The 20,711-nt window shown below is 42.8% G+C and overlaps 1 protein-coding gene across 1 annotated transcript in view; it reads right to left on the bottom strand.

Moving 5' to 3' along the window:
* The window catches only part of doc2b (double C2-like domains, beta), a 132,719-nt gene extending 112,375 nt beyond the window's left edge, over positions 1–20,344 (bottom strand). Inside the window, exons 1-5 of the mRNA XM_062988546.1 lie at positions 20,325–20,344; positions 16,443–16,533; positions 15,162–15,305; positions 14,760–14,889; positions 12,143–12,229 (exon numbers count right to left, since the gene is read on the bottom strand). Of these exons, the coding sequence (XP_062844616.1) occupies positions 12,143–12,229; positions 14,760–14,889; positions 15,162–15,305; positions 16,443–16,519 (438 nt within the window). The 5' untranslated portion in view covers positions 16,520–16,533; positions 20,325–20,344. The remainder of the gene's footprint in view (positions 1–12,142; positions 12,230–14,759; positions 14,890–15,161; positions 15,306–16,442; positions 16,534–20,324) is intronic.
* Between the last annotated feature and the right edge of the window lie 367 nt (positions 20,345–20,711).

Below are 20,711 nucleotides of genomic sequence, written 5' to 3'. Positions count from 1 at the left end.
TCCTTTCTGTGTGGAGTTTGCATGTTCTCCCCGTGTCCGTGTGGGTTTCCTCCGGGAGCTCCGGTTTCCTCCCGCAGTTCAAAGACGTTCAAATGAGGTGAATTGGAGATACCAAATTGTCCATGACTGTTTGATACTGCATTTAGGAAATACTTTTTAAAAAAAAGCAGTATACAGGCTAAGCAAGTGAGGGTTAAGGGCCTCGCTCAGTGGTGGGGTTTGAACCAGCAACCTTATGCTTACTAGTCCAGTACTTTAACCGCTATAGGCTACATCTGCCCATACTGAAGACTTGAACTGATCTTGTGTACCCAGTAATGACCTGTCCTGTCATGAATAATGATTAGCCTTATTAGTGTCATTTAAGCTCTCCAATCCATACGGCAGCAATGTGTTTTAAATAAATAGCTAACAGTTCACACCTCAGGCTGGCAGATGAATGTTCTGTGACAAACAGCAGGTGCTAAAATGTCAGGATTGATGGCAGCAGCTGCTGCTGGCGAGGACCATTACCCAGCTGGAGCGACCCACCTACCATCTTCATCACCCAAACCAGCAACCTGCTGTGAGCCAGCCAGGCTGATCAGTGTGAGGCATGCTGGTGAGCGCTCAAAGTCAGATTCCAAACAGAAATGATCAGCCATAACATTAAAATCAGCTCCACTAACATTATCAGCTCCACTTACCACATAGAAGCACTTTGTAGTTCTACAATTACTGACTGTAGTCCATCTGTTTCTCTACATGCCTTTTTAGCCTGCTTTCACCCTGTTCTTCAATGGTCAGGACCCCCACAGGACCACCACAGAGCAGGTATTATTTAGGTGGTGGATCATTCTCAGCACTGCACTGACACTGACATGGTGGTGGTGTGTTAGTGTGTGTTGTGCTGGTATGAGTGGATCAGACACAGCAGCGCTGCTGGAGTTTTTAAATACCGTGTCCACTCACTGTCCACTCCTACCTAGTTGGTCCACCTTGTAGATGTAAAGTCGGAGACGATCGCTCATCTATTGCTGCTGTTCGAGTCGGTCATCTTCTAGATCTTCATCAGCGCTGTTGGCTGGATGTTTTTGGTTGGTGGACTATTCTCAGTCCAGCAGTGACAGTGAGGTGTTTAAAAACTCCATCAGCACACACACACTAACACACCACCACCATGTCAGTGTCAGTGCAGTGCTGAGAATGACCCACCAGCTAAATAATACCTGCTCTGTGGTGGTCCTGTGGGGGTCCTGACCATTGAAGAACAGGGTAAAATCAGGCTACAAACATCCAGAGAAACAGATGGACTACAGTCAGTCATTGTAGACCTACAAATTGCTCCTATATGGTAAGTGGAGCTGATAAAATGGACAGTGAGTGTAGAAACAAGGAGGTGGTTTTAATGTTATGGCTGATTATGCTGATTGTGCTTTAATTCCTCATAGTCATACGTCATATAGCTATGGAATCGTATCTTATCATAAAAGATGAAACAGACCCTGAACATCCTGTCCTTGGATGCAAGTCACATCAAGTCTTATTCCATCATGATCCTGACAAGACAGATTCCTTGAGCCAGTGCGGCGTCGATCCCGTCTCTCATTAACAACGTGTCGCATTATAAAGCGCATTTGTATGTACGAGGGTTCTTGAGGAAGTTTCCGCACTTTTTAAACTCTATTTCAAAAATCCTTTTTCTACTCTAGTCATCTTCTGATGCATTTTTCCCGGTGTCGTACCAACTCTTTAATGCCGTCAGCAAAATATGTTTTTGGTTGAGCTCGTAGCCACTGATGCGCCGCTGCTTTCACGTCATCGTCACATGAAAATCTTCTTCCCCTTAAAGCTTCTTTGAGCATCTCTCGGACACAGCGGATTACTACTCCTCCCACCCGGCGAGAACACGCAAACTCCACACAGAAAGGATCGAACCCAGGACCTTCTTGCTGTGAGGCGACAGTGCTACCCACTTAGCCACCGTGCCGCCCCTAGTGTAATTTACCACAGTGCCCAATTGAACAGTATAGGGTCACCACAGCATACTAGACTTTTAACCCTATTATCTTTATCCTGGCGTTGGACTGACACTGAGAGAACACTGAATATTGCAAATAATCCCATCCACTGGACAACAGCCAATCACATCGGTGCTTGAATACATATTTACAAGTTTTCCCGCTGTCCCATCTTTTTTGGAATCGTGTTTGTACCTGACATGAATCTGCACAGCGGTGATTAACCTTTGAGCCGTCAGCATCTTGACAGGATGAATAATAGCTTCCTATTCTTGAATGAGTGATAATAACAGTTGTATCCATACAGGTTAATTTATTAGGACAATGAAAAAAAAGGCTGTTAGAAAGCAGTCGCGGCCTATTAGAAAGCTCATTAAGGAATAAGACACCATTAGCGATTTCTACAGAATGGATGGGGTTGAACGTCGAGGACGACAGAGACATAAAACCTGTGTGTGGTTTTAAGGTCATCAGGAGAAAAAAAATCCATGGCGGCATCCTTCTTCTTTAAGAAAGATACACAAGGACGTTTTTTATAATCGCTCAGAGCACTGACGGCGATGACTGTAATAAAAACGATGCTCAACGGACCTCCTGCGCTAATGCATGATTACGTGTTTAATAAAGGCGGTCCTCTGTCATCTGTCAAATAACCTTACCAGGTTTAAACCAAGGTAATTAGGAGTAATTTTACTCTACGTCTGGGTTTTTCAAAGCCTGACTGGGTCACGGGACAAAGGAATATTAGAATAATAATTAAATAAATGAATTTTAACAGGCGCATAAACATGAAATAAACTTGTACACGAATGCCCCCTTGTGGAGGCTTTACGTTACATCTTGTAAACCACAGTGGGACCAGATTACCACCAATTTTATTAATTAAGTATATTTAGTTTTGTGTTTTTAGGTATTGTATTTTTTATGTACAGTATATTTATTTTGTTTATGCATTTGCTCTCCTTTTTCTGCGTCCAATTGCCAGATTGCGTCATGCTTCCTCTCCACCAATGCCGATCCCCGCTCTGACTGAGGAGAATGAAGCTAACCCACGCCCCCTCCGGCACGTGGGCAGCAGCCGTATGCATCTTATCACCTACACTTTGACGAGTGCAGTGCAACTCAGCGTTGTGTACGGAGAGACACATCTCTGTGCAGGCGCCATCAATAAGCCAGCAGAGGTCGTAATTGCACCAGTCATGAGATAGAGACCCCATCCGGCTTAGTCCCGTCCATATCTGAACAACAGGACAATCGTTGTTCATGTGGCCGCTCAGCCTTAGACGGCAGGCAGATCTGATATTCAATACGATGTATTCAGCCACCTGAGCGGCAGGTATAGTATTCTTATGTTTAACCACTGCTATATCCTGGTCAGTCAGGGTTATTGTGACAGGTCTGGTTTCCCCAGAATCACTGGGTGCAATGCACACTCTACTAATACATCACAGGGCCATGACCAAACAAGCACCCCAGCCCCACCTCTAGACATAGCCAAACACGTCTGTATGTACATGTCCATCCGGCCGATAACACCGCTAAGGAGTCGAACCCTGGATCCCAGCTTTAGAGGGCTAGTGTAATTTACCACTGTGCCCATTGTATTCATACAGTTTCCAATTGAATTTCTTTTTCAGTTGCCCCAATATAGTGTCACCACAGCGGATCTGGACTGCATACCAGACTTTTAATCCTTTTCTTTTGATCCTGGCTTCGGACCAGCACTGAGAGCGCACTGAGTAGTGTAAATCCCAACAGCCAAGCCAGGCTGTCAGCCATCCACTGGACAATAGCCAATCCCGTTTATTTGGTTTTGTGATTCGTTTTGATGCACTGTTTGTGTTGCCTGGGTCGCGGTAAAAATCATGGAGAAAATGTGGGTCACTTGGAAACGAGTTTGAAAAACACTGATCATTTATTTTTAGACATTCAGACAGTGCTGTTTTGCTCCAGGTCAGATTTGGAACGGTAAATCGCCTGGTAGAATTTGCTCCCTTGACGTTTTAATTAGAAGCGCGATAATATCGCTAATTTGCAGCGGGTGGAGAGGCAGCGTTTCGTGAAATGAGTTTCTCTGGACGGCGGGTGCGCGGCTGACTGGAAGCTCCAGCGGAGCCTCGCGCTCCGGGGGCCGGTGAGCCAGAACTCTATTAGTATGAGCAGCTTCGGTGAGTGGCAGCCGCACGAGAGCAGAACGCGGGGCGAGGGCAAAGGGCCTGATGCGGGGCCCCGGCGATAATCCAGACCCGCTAATGGAGAAGAAGGCGCGTCGGGCGGGCCGGGACTGACGGGGGGAGTCGTTTGGTGGAACATCATCAGTCGGGGATGAATGGAATCGATATTTTGGCGTGCTGTGTTCGGTTTCTATTATTTTTGTGAAATGAGATGTATGATGGTTTCGTTTTCTGATGAGGAGCGGTGAAATGGAGTGTGGGTGATTTTTAGTGAACGTATTGAGCTTTATCGTTAGCTACACTGATCTATCAAAACATCCAACGGTCTAAAGTCCAAACATGGCGAGCGAGAGATCAGGGTTAGGATCGAGCTTTCAGAACATATTCTCATAATCTCATATTCACCATATATGGTCAAGAAAAAGTGGACACACCCATTAATTACAGGTATATAAAATCATGTGCTCCATGTCGCTGCACTGACCATAGGATACGGAGGTCATGTGACCTTGCATGGGGTCTTTGTGAGGACCATTTATTTAGATGTAAATCCTCAATCTCCTTTTACAAACTGTCATATATAGGGCAGTTGTAGCCTAGCTTAGGGGTTAAGGTACTGGATCAGTAATCGAAAGGTTGCTGGTTCAAGCCCCACCACTGCTAGGTTGCCACTGTTGGTTGGGCCCTTAAGCAAGGCCCTTAACCCTCAATTGCTTAGACAACGTACTGTCACAATACTGTAAGTTGCTTTGGATAAACACCAAGAATCAAACCCACAGTGAAGTATGAAGGTGGGGAGTCGTGGCACAGAGCAGCTGGTCCGCAAACAAGACTGAAGCAGTGTAACAAATCATATTACAGGAGAAATGAATCTTATTTCCCCTAAACAACTAATCTGGAGGTGTAACAGGTCAACAAGCACAAACCTAAAGCCAACACGACTTACTGAAGACACTAATGGCGTGGCGGTAAAACACGCTAGCACACCAGAGCTGACATGTCAAACTCGTGAGCATGAATTTCAGCTCTGCTACCGGCAGGCTGGGTGCCTACAAGGACGGCTTGGACATCAGGGTTGGATTCCGGAGGGGATTCCTCATGACTGATGCTGGCATTACGACCTCTGCTGGCTGATCGATGCCGCCTAAATCAGAGGCGAGAAATGATAGAGATCAGTGCGTGACTCTCCATGTGAGAGACCGAGCCCACTATAAACTCACCTAGTGCAGGTTAAATGAAGTCAGAGGGGGCGTGTGTTTGTCACGGCTCTCCTCAGTCAGAGTGGAGGTCAACATCAGTACGGAGGAAGCGTCATGCAATCGGGTAATTGGATACGACTAGGTTGGGAGGAAAATTGAGGAGATCACTCTGGTCCACAATCAAAGCTGACCCAAATCCCACCCCCCACCACCAAAAAAAAAAGACAATCTGTGTAGATGTCTTCAGAATGTATTTTATTTTACTTATTTATTGGTTTGACGGCATGTCAACACGTTGGTTAGATGCCTTCATAATAGTGAGACCTTCCAATAGCACGGATCTCCGCTGTTGGGGGCTGGCGTATTTTAATTATAATTGAATTATAATAGAACTATTAATACAATATTTCTATAGTACTACAATACTTTACAATAACTCATCCGAGCAGTTCCTGTATGACTTGATTATTATACTGCTTATAACCCATCAGAAACTCTGGGTTTTATTTTAGAGCAATAAAATATGAGTTTTTTATGAGTGTTACGCTGTGTTGGTTGTTAAAGGGTTCAGTGCTCTGCCCATATTTTTACTAAAACCATCTGCAGACCAATTACACACAGCTTTACAGAGTGTCCATGAGACCAATTACACCACTGGTCATCTGTATGACTCCTCATCTGGTCCATTTGGAAAAGACTTGAAGTACTTTTGAAATACGCAGAGTTAATAGTGCGAGCTGTTTTGTTCCAATGCATCAAATGCATCAAGATAAAAAGCATCATTTTAGTCGGTGTGTGACCAGGACATTCTGAATGACCGCGGCTGTAATTGTTCTGGCCGATAAAAAAGCAGAATTGTAGTTAAAAGTTTATTGTGCTGGGATTGTTTTGCTCTGCAGTGTTTTATAATGTGTGCTGAGTTTTATTATCTGTGATAAATACTCGTAAAATGTGATCTGATTTTTGTCATTATAGCAGAAGCGTTCTGTATTTACTGATACAGACTTCTCCGGAATGACCAGGCTCAATGTGGTAACGCTGAGGTCTAACTTTGAGGGACAGTGGAAGCCTAGTGGGTAGAGCTTTGGCTATCTGTCGAAGGATTGACGGTTCAAATCCAGGCTTTGCTATGCAGCCAATGTCGGGCCCTTGAGCAAGGTCCTTAACCCTGTCTAATTCAGGGGTGACGTGTATGTACACCGATCAGCCATAACATTAAAACCACCTCTTTGTTTCTACACTCACTGTCCATTTTATCAGCTCCACTTACCATATAGAAGCACTTTGTAGTTCTACAATTACTGACTGTAGTCCATCTGTTTCTCTGCATGCTTTGTTAGCCCCCTTTCATGCTGTTTTTCAATGGTCAGGACCCCCACAGGACCACCACAAGAGCAGGTATTATTTAGGTGGTGGATCATTCTCAGCATTGCAGTGACACTGACATGATGGTGGTGTGTTAGTGTGTGTTGTGCTGGTATGAGTGCTGCTGGAGTTTTTAAACACCTCACTGTCACTGCTGGACTGAGAATAGTCCACCAACCAAAAATATCCAGCCAACAGCGCCCACTGATGAAGGTCTAGATGATGACCGACTCAAACAGCAGCAATAGATGAGCGATCGTCTCTGACTTTACATCTACAAGGTGGACCAACTAGGTAGGAGTGTCTGATAGAGTGGACAGTGAGTGGACACGGTATTTAAAAACTCCAGCAGCGCCGCTGTGTCTGATCCACTCATACCAGCACAACGCACACTAACACACCACCACCATGTCAGTGTCACTGCAGTGCTGAGAATGATCCACCACCTAAATAATACCTGCTCTGTGGTGGTCCTGTGAGGGTCCTGACCATTGAAGAACAGAGTAAAAGCAGGCTAAAAAGCATGCAGAGAAACAGATGGACTACAGTCAGTAATTGTAGAACTACAAAGTGCTTCTATGTGGTAAGTGGAGCTGATAAAATGGACAGTGAGTGTAGAAACAAGGAGGTGGTTTTAATGTTATTGCTGATCGGTGTATATATGACAAATAAAGACATTTGGATTGGACACCATCATCTCCACCCCCCCCACCCAAGCAGTAGCCAGAGACGGCTGACTGGCTCATAGGACCCTGGACCCATGCAGTAGTGGGCTATCATATACTGTATATGTCTAACAAGGAATTATATAAATTAAACAATAATCTCATGCGTCATTCAATACGTGTGAAATCATTCACAATCCAGGACAAGCATGTGAACCTTAAGGCTAGCCATCAAACATCTGAGAATGAATCGTGCCATTTATGAACAGAATTTAATAGAAGCAAAAACGTTTTCACTTTTTTCAAAGCGCCTCTGATCTGCAGTCCTAAAGCCTGACTCATAAAGCCTTCAACATCTTGTTCCGAGACTCGTTTTCTCTCAAATCTGCTAAATGAAACGAAACTCGGGGCTAAATTTGAATGAACAGATCTCAAAGTGCGCATGGAGCCTTCGGATGTCAGGCTGGCGACCATCTTTCACCCAGAGTGAAACTTGTGCGATTTTAATGGTCTCGCGCCTCCCGGGGAGCGCCGTCTCTCATGAGGCATCGCGGGCTGTCGAACAGCACCGACGCCTCTGGATCCCGGGAGTAAATCTAGAGCCTGAACGATGAGGCTTAATTCACTTATTCTTCATGAGCACACCGAGGTACAATAGGTTAATTTTTTTTTAGCTTGTTCAGCATTAAAGCACCAATTTTGTTTTGCAGGCTTTTCTGGTTAAGTATCAGTAAATGATATACAGTACAGGGGCACATACACTATATAACCAAAAGTATTTAGACACCAGACCATGAGCTTGTTGGACAAAAACAAATAATATCAAAACACAGTGATCTGTATGTGATCTTTCAGCTATAACAGCAGCACATTTTCTGAGAAGGCTTCTCACAGTACTTTTTATTTAAAGGACAGGATACCTCGACAAGCCACAAGTTTGTTTGTTTATTAGGATTTTAACGTCATGTTTTACACTTAGGTTACATTCATGACAGGAACGGTAGTTACTCATTACACAAGATGCATCAGTTCACACAGTCATGGACAATTTCGTATCTCCAGTTCACCTCACTTCACTTGCATTTTCGTCTTTGGACTGTGGGAGGTAACCGGAGCACCCGGAGGAAACCCACGCGGACACGGGGAGAACATGCAAACTCCGCACAGAAAGGACCTGGGGATCGAACCCAGGACCTTCCTGCTGTGAGGCGACAGTGCTACCCACTTAGCCACCGTGCCGGCCAGCCTAGTGAGTAGCGCTTTGGGCTATTAGTTGGAATATAGTCGATTCAAATCCAGGCTTTGCTATGCAGCCACTGTTGGGCCCTTGAGCAAAGCCCTTAACCCTGTCTGCTCTAGGGATGCCGTACAATGCCTGACCCTGCGCTCTGACCACCTACACACACTCACACATACACATCGACATCAGCAAAAAATGTTTTTGGTTGAGCACGAAGCCACTGACGCGCCGCTGCTTTCACAATCACATCATCATCACATGGAAATCTTCTTCCCCTTAAAGCTTCTCTGAGCATCCAAAAATGTGGAAATCAGATGGCGCTAAATCCGGACTATAAATCCACACTACTACCTGTACTACTCCTCCTACTACACTCTCACTGCTTACAACCAAAATATAAAAGTGCAGAAACTTATCCAGATCCCTCGTATATGCCGCTAGGCCAGAGATTGACATACTTGAATCTGGACTGTGATATGATTGACTGTGAAATTAATTAATTTATTTTATTTATTAAGATCAAACCATTTTGTATGAGCTATAACACACATAAGGAAATAGTCGAATTTCCAGAATGTAATCTGATGCTTCCCAGAATTTGTTTATTATGTTTACAGATCCTGTAAAAAGTATCTGAGCGACGCTGCCTTCCTCATCCACAAGCTTAACGTGCAATCCTGACAGTCGCCTTTATCAAACTCCAGACATGGCATCCAGCTATCCAACCCTTTCAGAAGGCAAACTTTATCTCCCTGATTATCAGAGAGCATCGGAAAGCGAATATTTGAAATGGCAGGAATGGAAAGATTAATTTGAACCCATTTGCAGGCAAACTGGCATTTGAGACGACAGTATCAATGTATTCTGGAACACAGCTGGGCTTTTCTAATGCCAGATAACGTTTTCTTACAGTCCGTATCAAACTGTAAGAAAGGTCGATAGCACAACTGACATTTAAACTGGAGAGCTAAAGGTCTCAGCAGTGGTGGGCTAGAGCATTACTGTTGTACCACCCGAGTGCCCCAGGTGACTGTGGCTTTAAACTACGTAACAGTGGACTTACACTTCATTATACCAGCAATAACCATACTCAATAAATCCTGATTATAATATTTCACAATACTGATGTCATTTACTTATATCACCGTACATTATATTGATTAATTCACATGCAGCGTAAAATACTTTTTTAATATCTGTTTTTTTTTTCATCTCGTTGTCATAAATATAGGAAATAAAAATGCTTCGGAGGGACAAAGTGAGGAGAAGGTGAACAGAAGGCCAAGATCAACACTGACCCGTCCTGATAAAGCGGCACATCCAGAAGCTGATCTGATATCAAACTGTAAAAAAGGTCGATAGCACAACTGACATTTAAACTGAAGAGCTGAAGATCTCAGTGGTGGGCTAAACCATTGCTGTTGTACCACCTGAGTGCCCCAGGTGACTGTGGCTTTAAACAATGTAACAATGGACTTACACTTCATTATACCAGCAATACTCAATAAATCATGATGATAATATTTCACAATACTGATGGCTTTTACTTATATCACTGTACATTATATTGATTAATTCACATGCAGCGTAAAAGACTTTTATCTGTTTTTTTTCATCTCGTTGTCATAAATATAGGAAATAAAAATGCTTCTATCAGCCGCGGTACCTTTGAGAAGCACAAAATGTTTCCCAAATGTAAACATCCTATTTTTCATTCAACCAGGGTCACTAGAAAGACACAAAATATCCTTATGTTACAAAATATCTGGCTATTTTTATTAAAAAGATAAAGAATCATTAATAAATCAAACACGTCTGGAGTTCGTTTAGGCGCGTCACTGTTTACCATGAGTCCGAGTTTGCCCTGTGAATGTGGCGTCTCGTCGGACGACAAACGGAGGGACAATGTGAGGAGAAGGTGAACAGAAGGCCAAGATCAACACTGATCCGTCCTGATAAAGCGGCACATCCAGAAGCTGATCTGATAAATTCGCTGGCAACAGTGGGTAGAAAAATAGAGGAAATCCCCTCGGCTCCGTCTGTGAGCCTCATACCACCCAGATAAGACACAGCTACTGGACACAGCGCCACTAACACAGGCCTACAGATATGGAAGGCTGTCTTGCCAAGCATTTATTTGGACCAGAAAATATATAGCAGGCCCGAAATAGATGATTTTAGCTGGAAATGGAATTTCACCCGGCCACAAAAGCTAATAATAAGTATACGATGCAGGCAAAAGTCAGCTAAATTCTTTATTTTCTACACTGCCGCGAACGTTTGACAGCTAAACAGACCAAAAGTCTCAGTGCACACAGGGGCAAAATCAAATTTAACAACTACTGTTGTGACCTGATATTTAGTGATGACACAAATACCAAACCTATAGTGTGTGTTTCATTACAGCCTCGGGCTAATCTTGTGCTGACCTTTTAAAAGCACGACAGTCGCACACACAGACTGTACGTCTGTAGCTTTATTCAGTGCAGCGAAAGCCAATTCATCCACCGCTTCATCCTGGTCAGGGTCTCTGTGGGTCCAATTCATTCGCCAATCCATCACAGCGCAATCAGACACTCATATAAACACACACACACACACACACTTAGGGCAGTTTGTAGTAGCTCAAATCGACCTGACTGCATGTCTCTGGACTTGCGGGAGGAAACCGGAGCGCCCAGAGGAAACCCATGTGATGTCGTGTCATTTAGCTGACAAAAGTACATAGAAACGATTTCCAGTGTTCTCACTGACCAACTGTATTATATTACGGAAATATAAACAAATGTAGAATTTGATGCCTGCAACACACTTATCAAAAAGAATTGGGACTGAGGCATGTTTACCCATGTGTTATGTTACCCATGTACAGTTCACACATGCTAAAGCTATTGTGATGAGTTGTTGTTGTGTTGTGTTTTATCGCCATTATAAGCTCTGTATTTAGAGCCATCTCTATGGCGTGCCATTTGTATGTTTTTAGAACATTCTTATTACAAGAAAGGTGTTTGAAGAGGTTGAGATTACAACAGATGTTTTAACTTTATGCTTTTCAGAAATTTTTAAATCTTAAAAGGAGCCGTTTTAAAAAAAATGTCTTTTATATCCGATCCCATCAGGTACAGATTTCTGTCCTGGGTAAAAACCTCGCATTCACATAAAGTATGTTTTATTGTTAGGGTGATTGAGCAATGAAGGCACTTTCTGGCCTGTTCTCCTTTTAGTAGGCGTCCATGTGTAAGTCTTGAATGTCCTATTCTGCATCATGTGAGGGCTACTTGGTCCCCCCTCTTCTGGGTATATATTGTGATGAGAAATGGTACAGTACATGGACCACCAGAGTACTGACCTTTTTCTGTGTACTTGTACTGACAGAGGGTGTGTTTCTAAGCAGGCAAAGTACATAATGATTCAGGTTACGTTTTTCCTGGCGGTGATCATTTAACTTGTGTTTAGATGCACATGTGATGGACCAGACACCAGATTGTGGCCTACCTACCTCTCTCTGTTCACTACAGATCTTGCAGAGCCACTGAGCTTTCTTCTGACTGCAGGCCGTCTCGATCCCGCACTTGGTGCACACTTTCTGGAAATAAATAGATAAAAAGGGGAAAACAGTCAGTCTCTGACCTCATGAAATCACTCGAATCAACGACAATGCATTGTATATAGTAGGTATACAAATACTGGCTGTACCCCACATTTCCCCTGATAACACAGTAGGTTCGAGTGGCTGCTATAAATTGCTCCCAGGTTTGCGAGTGTGTGAATGAAAGCATGGCGTCCTTTAGTCGGATGACCCCACTCATACATACATAATTCATTTACACTACATTCTGTTCAGGGTTGCAGTGTGTCTGGTGGCACTTGACTGTAAATAGAGTGTCAATCCATCACAAGAAAACACAGTCAGACATGTGATTCTTTACTCACACCCAGAGCCAATAAGAACCAGAGCATTGCCCAGTGAAACCACACCCACTGCAACCCTGACGGAATAAAGCGCTTGATGAGAATGAATATTAAATATTAAATATGGATATTTATTTTATATGACTTGCTCCTCCACTAACCAGGTTCCTTACACAGCGTTTGAGAACCCCACCCATTTAGTCTGGTCCTTCACACCCAGCAGACTGGTGGCCAATTTTGTCTGCTGCAATTTAGCACTGCCAATTGTGCCCGCTAGAGGGCGTCCAGCCAACCGATGGCAGAGCTGAGGTTCGGACCGGGAAGTCAAGAATTATTTTATATGACTTTTGCTGGGCCATTCGTCTGTAAACATGAGTAGGATTTTGCTTGGTGGTTCCTCTCTGTAACAGTCGCATCCAATGCTTGTCCGAGAGTAGTGCCACAGCAGCGTTTCCTAAAATGCTCTGCCCACGATCTGGCCCTGATCATGATGGGTGGGTGGCAGAAGCACCACAATGGATAGGTGTCTTGCCCTGGATCTTTTAATGCATTGTTCCCAGCGATTCTAAAGTAGTAGAACCCATGACGACCCTTACCGGGATAATGCAGTGGTAAAACATGAAAAAATTATTAGTAATTAGAAATTCATTTTAGTCCTAATTTATTTATTTGAGGACTTGAGGACTTAACCAGGACCTTGACTTGATCTTGGTTATTCAAGATCTTGGATTCGTGTCTGACTTACCAAGGGTGGTCTTGACTACAGCCTGTGTGTGTGTATACGCCGTGTGAGAGTGTGTGTGCATGCTGTGTGAGAGAGAGAGTGAAAATAAGGTTTGCATGCCAAATCCCTGCATCCATCTGACACCCCTGACCCTAAAATCTGTGCACCACGGTAAAACTTTAACCCCAAAAATCTCAGATTTCAGTTTACACAGGAACGTTCAGAGACTGTAAAGTGGCTTGTAATTTGGACACACACTGCCCCCTGTTGATCGTACTGGACACTCACGTCAGAGCAGAATTACCTCAAGCCATTTAAATCATTGTTTACATGTGGCTCTCTGCTGCACCCTAATGGACAATCAGTGCTATTGCATCCTGAAAGGGTTTTACTGACACACATAGTCCATCTATTATTAGGTTAATTTATGCAGACATCCCAAGTTGCAAAAACTCATTTCAGGGAGGTACCCTCTGACCCGGACCTCGACCCCGACCCCCCCCAAAAAAAGCTAAAAAAAAAAACCTCTCGCACACACCAAAGGATATGGGTGATAACAACTTTTAGGAGTTGCTAACTGAGCTACTAAGCTAACAAACACATTGTGTACTACATAGTGCACTAGATAGTGTGAAAGATAATAGATTTATGTTCCCTACATAGTGCACTAGACTGTATATTGGAAAATAATTTATGTTCCTTACTTAGTGAACTAGATAGTGTACTAGATAATAGACTTATGTTTCTTACACAATGCTTTAGGTAGCGTATTAGTTAACGGATTTAGGTTCCCTACATAGTGCACTAAATTATATATCAGATAACGGATTTATGTTCCCTACATAGTGCACTAGATAGTATTTTAGATATGAATTTATGTTCCCTACATAGTGCACTAGATAGTATTTTAGATATAAATTTATGTTCCCTACATAGTGCACTAGATAGTATTTTAGATATAAATTTATGTTCCCTACATAGTGCACTAGATAGTATTTTAGATATAAATTTATGTTCCCTACATAGTGCACTAGATAGTATTTTAGATATGAATTTATGTTCCCTACGTAGTGCACTAGATAGTGAATTAGACAATTGGTTTATGTTCCCTACACAGTGCGCTAGATTGTATATCAGATAACGGATTTAATATGCGATCGGGAAAAAAGTCTGTGTCGCCTGCGTGCTCGTGTTTGTGTGTGTGTGTTTGTGTGTGTGTGTGTGTGCGTGTGTGTGTTTGTGTGTGTGTGCGTGTGTGTTTGTGTGTGTGTGTGTGTGTGTTTGTGTGTGTGTTTGTGTGTGTGTGTGTGTGTGCGCTCTTGGACGCTCGTTCTAGATTCCGGGAGATTTTATCTGACTTGCGGGCATCAGGGAGCCGCTATGTATATGCTGGAGACTCCCGGAACTTCCGGGAGACTTGGGATGTCTGATTTATGTTAAATTTAAGGTGTGAGATGAGGGAGTGGGGGGTGTGCGGTACCCTGCAGCAGTCCAGGCAGATGACTGAAGGAGTTCCCAGAATCCCCAGAGATTCGCCACACAGCAGGCACTGAGACAGACTGTTCCCCACTGCTGATCTCCTCATGTTCTCTAAACGCTCGATTAGACACCTGCAAACACACACACACACACACACACACACATACACAACACATTTTATTTGTATTTATTAGCACTGATTTGCAAAACAGGTTTTTAGGTTTTACTTCATTAACTTTGTTGTAGTTTTTCCCCTAATAAAGCATATATTATCCTTATAATTGGAAGTATACCTGCACCACAGTCAAAACAAGCCTGCATATTTATTTATTAGGATTTTATTGTCATGTTTGACACACTTTGGTTAGATTCATGACAGGACAGGTAATGATAAGAGCTCTACCCGATCCTGCGCTGCTCAAACACCTCCAGCTGTTCGGCTCGGTGGATTACGTTCATGATGATCTCCAGCTCTCTCTTCTCCAGCATCTGTGTCTTCCTCTGCTTCTCTGTCTGGAACGTATGCACCGACCAGCCTGTGTGTAACCTGAGAAACACACTGCTATAAACTGCTCACGGAAAGCCAAATGTACACAATACTGCCAGAAGTATGTGGACACACCCACTATCACAACATGCCATTAATTATAAAAGAGCAGTGGTAGCTCAGTGGTTAAAGTACTTGACCAGTAATCAAAAGATTGATGGTTAAAGCCCAACAATCACCAGGTATCCACTGTTATAGGCCCTTAACCCTCAATAGATAGATAGATAGATAGATAGATAGATAGATAGATAGATAGATAGATAGATAGATAGATAGATAGATAGATAGATAGATAGATAGATAGATAGATAGATAGATAGATAGATAGATAGATAGACAGACAGACAGACAGACAGACAGACAGACAGACAGACAGACAGACAGATTTATATATAAATAGACAAACAGATAGATAGCTAGATAGAGAGATAGACTGAAAGACAGACAAATAAGACAGGCAGACAGATATATATATATATAGACAGACAGACAGATAAGACAGACAGATATATATACAGAAAGATAGATAGATAAATAGACAAACAGATAGATATATAAATAGACAGACAAACAGACAGATAATAGATATATAAATAGACAGACAGACATATATATATATAGATAGATAGATAGATAGATAGATAGATAGATAGATAGATAGATAGATAGATAGATGGATGGATGGATGGATGGATGGATGGATGGATGGATGGATGGATGGATGGATGGATGGATGGATGGATGGATGGAGGGAGGGAGGGAGGGAGGGACGGACAGACAGACATATATAGATAGATAGATAGATAGATAGATAGATAGATAGATAGATAGATAGATAGATAGATAGATAGATAGATAGATAGATAGATAGATAGATAGATCTAATAAGGAGTCTAATGCACTAGCACACCACCACACAGAGCTTAGCAGTGCTACCAGCTTGGCCTGGAGCTCAACAGACAAAAGTGGCCATGATGGATGGAAGAAGGATGGTTGGAAAGTTCATTACAAGTAGTAAGACTCCAAAATAGGGTTAAAATAGGTTTGCAACAAGCTTATGGTCAGTTGTCCTCATACTTTTGTCTATATAGTTTAGAATTCTAAACTATATAGACATTATTAAAAATAATGACTCACTTGGCTCTCAGGGCGAGCTGTCGGTCATTGGGGCAAACCCATTGGTCATTTCCATTACCAAACATGGTATGGGTCATATTTTAAGTACACACTGCAAGAGAGAAGCAAAACAGATTAAGATTCATTAGGCAGTTAAGCTACAAGGTTTGTGCTGCTACATTTTAAAGGGGTCTTAAGCTTAGCTAGCACATTAGGCAGGTAAATCCCCAATGCGTTTGGCCAGTCACATGTTCTTGTTTATTTAAGAACAATGACCCAGGCTGAAATATAAGGCAGCAGGTAAGGATGGGAAGTGGTAGTATAGTGGTCAGGGTGCTGGACTAGAAATCAGAAGGTTGCTGTTTTAAGCCCCACTACCACCACCAAGATGCCACTGTTGGGCCTGTGAGCAAGGTTCTTAATTGTTATTGCTTGCATTGTATTCACTCTTAATTGTAAGTGGCTTTGGATAAGTTTTACTCTATTTTACGATGCAATTTGTACTGATGTGTAAAACCAACACACAGAGTTTCCCCCCAGAGCTACTGGTTGAATTGATTAACTTTTAGAGTCCAAACAAACAGAGCCCGACAAAGGCCTAAAGCCGACTCTGAGTGACAGAAAGTGGCTTTCCTATCCATGCCTCAAAGCTTTAAGCATTTGCCAGCCATGTCAGTCAGTTAAGGATCCATTAATGTTTGATAGCAGCCTCAAGGCAGCGGTTAGCTGTGACAGCGTCACTGTTCATCATTCATGTCAAAACAACAGCTGCACAGCTGTTTAGAGCTTTCTGAAGGATGGAAATGGTAAAGGATGCTGTTTTACACCCACCCGCAATTCTAAATGATTTTGCCAAGGCCTTGTGATGGACTGGCATCCTGTCCGCCCAGTGATCACAGAAAAGCTGGACCCACTGCAACCCTAACCAGGGCAGTTGTAGCCTAGCGGTTAAGGTTCTGGACTAGTAATCGAAAGGTAGCTGGTTCAAGCCCCACCAGTGCCAGGTTGCCACTGCTGGGACCCACAGCAAGGCTCTTTAACCCTCAATTGCTTAGACAACATACTGTCACATTACTAAAGGGATTCAAAAGTGTCTGCTAAATGCTGAAAATATAAATGTAAATATAATGTGGGAACCCACGCAGACACAGAAAACATGCAGACAGAAAGGACCCGGACCGCTCCACCTGAGAAACGAACCCAGGACCTTGTTGTTGTGAGGCGACAGCGCTACCCACCAAGCCAATGTGCCACACAACATGAGGGTATAAATCAAATTTCAAAAACATCTAAGACAGGTGCTTGGGTGGGACAGTGGTCTATCGCCCTAGTACACCACTGCAAAGTGTTGGAACTCGCAAGTTTGAATCTCAGCAGAACCACCGACCTGGCCGGGTGTCCACACAAACACGATTTTCCGTATTTGAAGCTAAGGGTGGTCAAACAGGGTCTGCTCCCGCTGCCTAGTCCAGGCACTTTCACATGGGGGGACACATGGAGCCTAGTGTGGCTCCCTGTATGCTATATGTCTGTGTGGAAACCAAACGCTGGCAGGTGATAAGAAGTGGACACGATAAAAAGTGTACACATGTCGGAGGGGGCGTGTGGTGATCAGATCGGGGGTTGTGCAAACGACAGGGGATTCACAGGGGATCCAGAAAACAAAAAACATCCACGACATTTGCACAGAACTACGTCCAGTTCACACCACATATAAGCATCTAATAGTATTTACGTACCTACAGTAAAACGTTCCTCAGAACAAATACAATCACTAGAACATCTACTATTGACTTGTTGATCAGGTGATCTGCATATACCTTTAACACACAGGTAAAAACTACTTAATAGCTCTCGGCAAACAAAACAAAGCACGCCAACAAGGAAGAGAGAAAGAGCTTACCTCACCCGAGGAACAGCAGGAGCAGCGGCGTAACAAATAGAAAGCCTACACCGGATTTTGCATCTGATCTCGGACGAGAAAACTTTTTTTCACATCTCACACTGAAGCCAAAGCTGATCTTGGATCAGAGCGTCTCTACGTCCAACCTCAGTCACATGACAGGAGAACAATCCTTTCTAAAACATCCTGTTCCTCCGCTGCCAGCCAGGATTGAACTACACGACGACTGAGCGGCCCTGACAATACCCCTCCATAAAGCGGCCTGCCTTAAACCGTTTACTATTGAGCTGGCCTTCGAATCAGGCCGCTGTATGTCACTGTGATTTCATTTGGGGGGTCTGGAGAAGCCCCGGGCTGTTCCAACTTAAACGCGGAGTAGTTCTATTGTTTTTGGTAACAAAGCAGATGTCAGAGCTGGCGCAACAAAAACCTGAGTGCTTTTATTCCTTCAATATAGTTTAGAGTCTAAAATGTATTTCATTGACAAACACTAAGAGAAAAAAAACTTTAATTAACAGACTGACACTATAAAAAAATCTGGCTTAAGTTGGCATTACAGTGTGACCTAATCTAGGGTGACCATACATCCTTTTTTTACCAGACATGTCCTCTTTTCTGGACCTGCATGACTTGCAAAGTGTCCAATAAAGGTTCCAGTTCAGCCAAATACAAAACTGCAGCTAAAGGAAAGAGTACGTCAGGTAAATAAACAGAAAGATTGTTGTTGTTACTGCTGCAGAGGGAGTTTTTGCATTTCACACCACGAAGCATCTCAACAGCTACAGATCACTGGACTGCAGCACGTCTGCCTTGTTAAAGTCTTTCCCTGATCCTGAAACAGCGTAAACATTTACAAATGCACAAAAAGATAGAGGTTATTGTGAACGTCGTGATGGTGCCACATAACAAAGTTAGTTCAGATCCCCCTTCCCCTTGGAAAACCAAAATATGGTCACCCTACTTAATCAGCCCAATTTTGCTGACACAGACAAAATCACTCATCGAAAAGCAACGGGAAGATGTTTTGAGACAAAATCTTAACTTTGTTAAGTCATTTGTGACTCAAATGAATTAATACAAATGTTGATTGGGTGGTGCAGTGGTCAATTTTGCTAGCCCACTACCGCTGGGATAAAGGGTTCGAATCGCCAGCAGTGCTATCGTCCGATCGGGCGTCTAGATTAATGGACCAATTGTGGTCACTGGCTCAATGTTTTATAGACAATGTCTGTGTTACATTACTTAAAATCAAATGCAGTTTAAGGTATGTGAATTTGAGGTGAATTTACTTTCATTATTGCCAATGTAGCTTCAGAGTAAAACTAGAAAAATCTCATTTCAGGCGTCTGACTTGCTTTTGGTTGATCGATTACATGTCAAGTCATGAACTGTGTCATTTTCCTTTTTCCACCAACTAAACAAAATCGAACTAGCTAGACTATCTAATATCTAATATAATATCTGTTTTTAGTGGACAGTGGTAGCCTAGTCGGTAGAGCTTTGGACTATCAGTTGAAAGGTTGAGAGTTCGAATCCCAGCTCTGCCATGCAGCCACTGTTGGGCCCTTGAGCAAGGCCCTTAACCCTGTCTGCTCCAGGGGTGCTGTACAATAAATGGCTGACCCTGTGCTCTGACTCCAGTATATATGACAAATAGAGGCATTCTATTCTATTCTATTCTATTCTATTCTATTCTATTCTATTCTATTCTATTATATTATATTATATTATATTATATTATATTAATTCTATTCTATTCTATTAATTCTATTAATTATATTCTATTGTATTCTATTCTATTAATTATATTATATTATATTATATTATATTATATTATATTATATTATATTATATTATATTATTATATTATATTATATTATATTAATTATATTATATTGGACACATATTAACCTACAGCCATAAACTGCAAGCAGCTGTTTACATTTTAAAAACTTTCCACACCCACCCACACACACACTCCTAAAGATTAGAAGCCTTACCCGTCAACAAAGACGCTGCCCGTCGCCAACACCGCTCTCACTTCCTTTTATTAGCACGCACTCATACACTGGAAGGAAGGAAAGGGCAAAGCTGAAAGTACAATAAGCAGCAGGTGGGACACAAAAGCTTTAGATCCCTCCAACGTAGCTAAGCACAGCTTGAAGTGTCCTTCACCTCTCCACTCCGGCAGATCAGAAAGCCTCCCGAGCCGAACACTCTCTGACCAATGGCCAAGCTGTATTATCTTCAACTCTGCAAATAAGTAAAAGAGGAAAAAAAACAAGGTCATGTTACGCCGGTGCCCCCTCCTCCAGCCATGCGTTCCCTCCCAGGTAGTTGGAGCAGGTTTCCTAGGAGAGAGGGCCAACGTCACCACCTGCATGCCT

The sequence above is a fragment of the Trichomycterus rosablanca genome, chromosome 26 (assembly GCF_030014385.1).
Source record: "Trichomycterus rosablanca isolate fTriRos1 chromosome 26, fTriRos1.hap1, whole genome shotgun sequence".
NCBI classification, from domain to species: Eukaryota; Metazoa; Chordata; class Actinopteri; order Siluriformes; family Trichomycteridae; genus Trichomycterus; species Trichomycterus rosablanca.
Note: the sequence above shows the minus strand (reverse complement) of the source record. Positions and strands in the feature narration are given on the sequence as shown.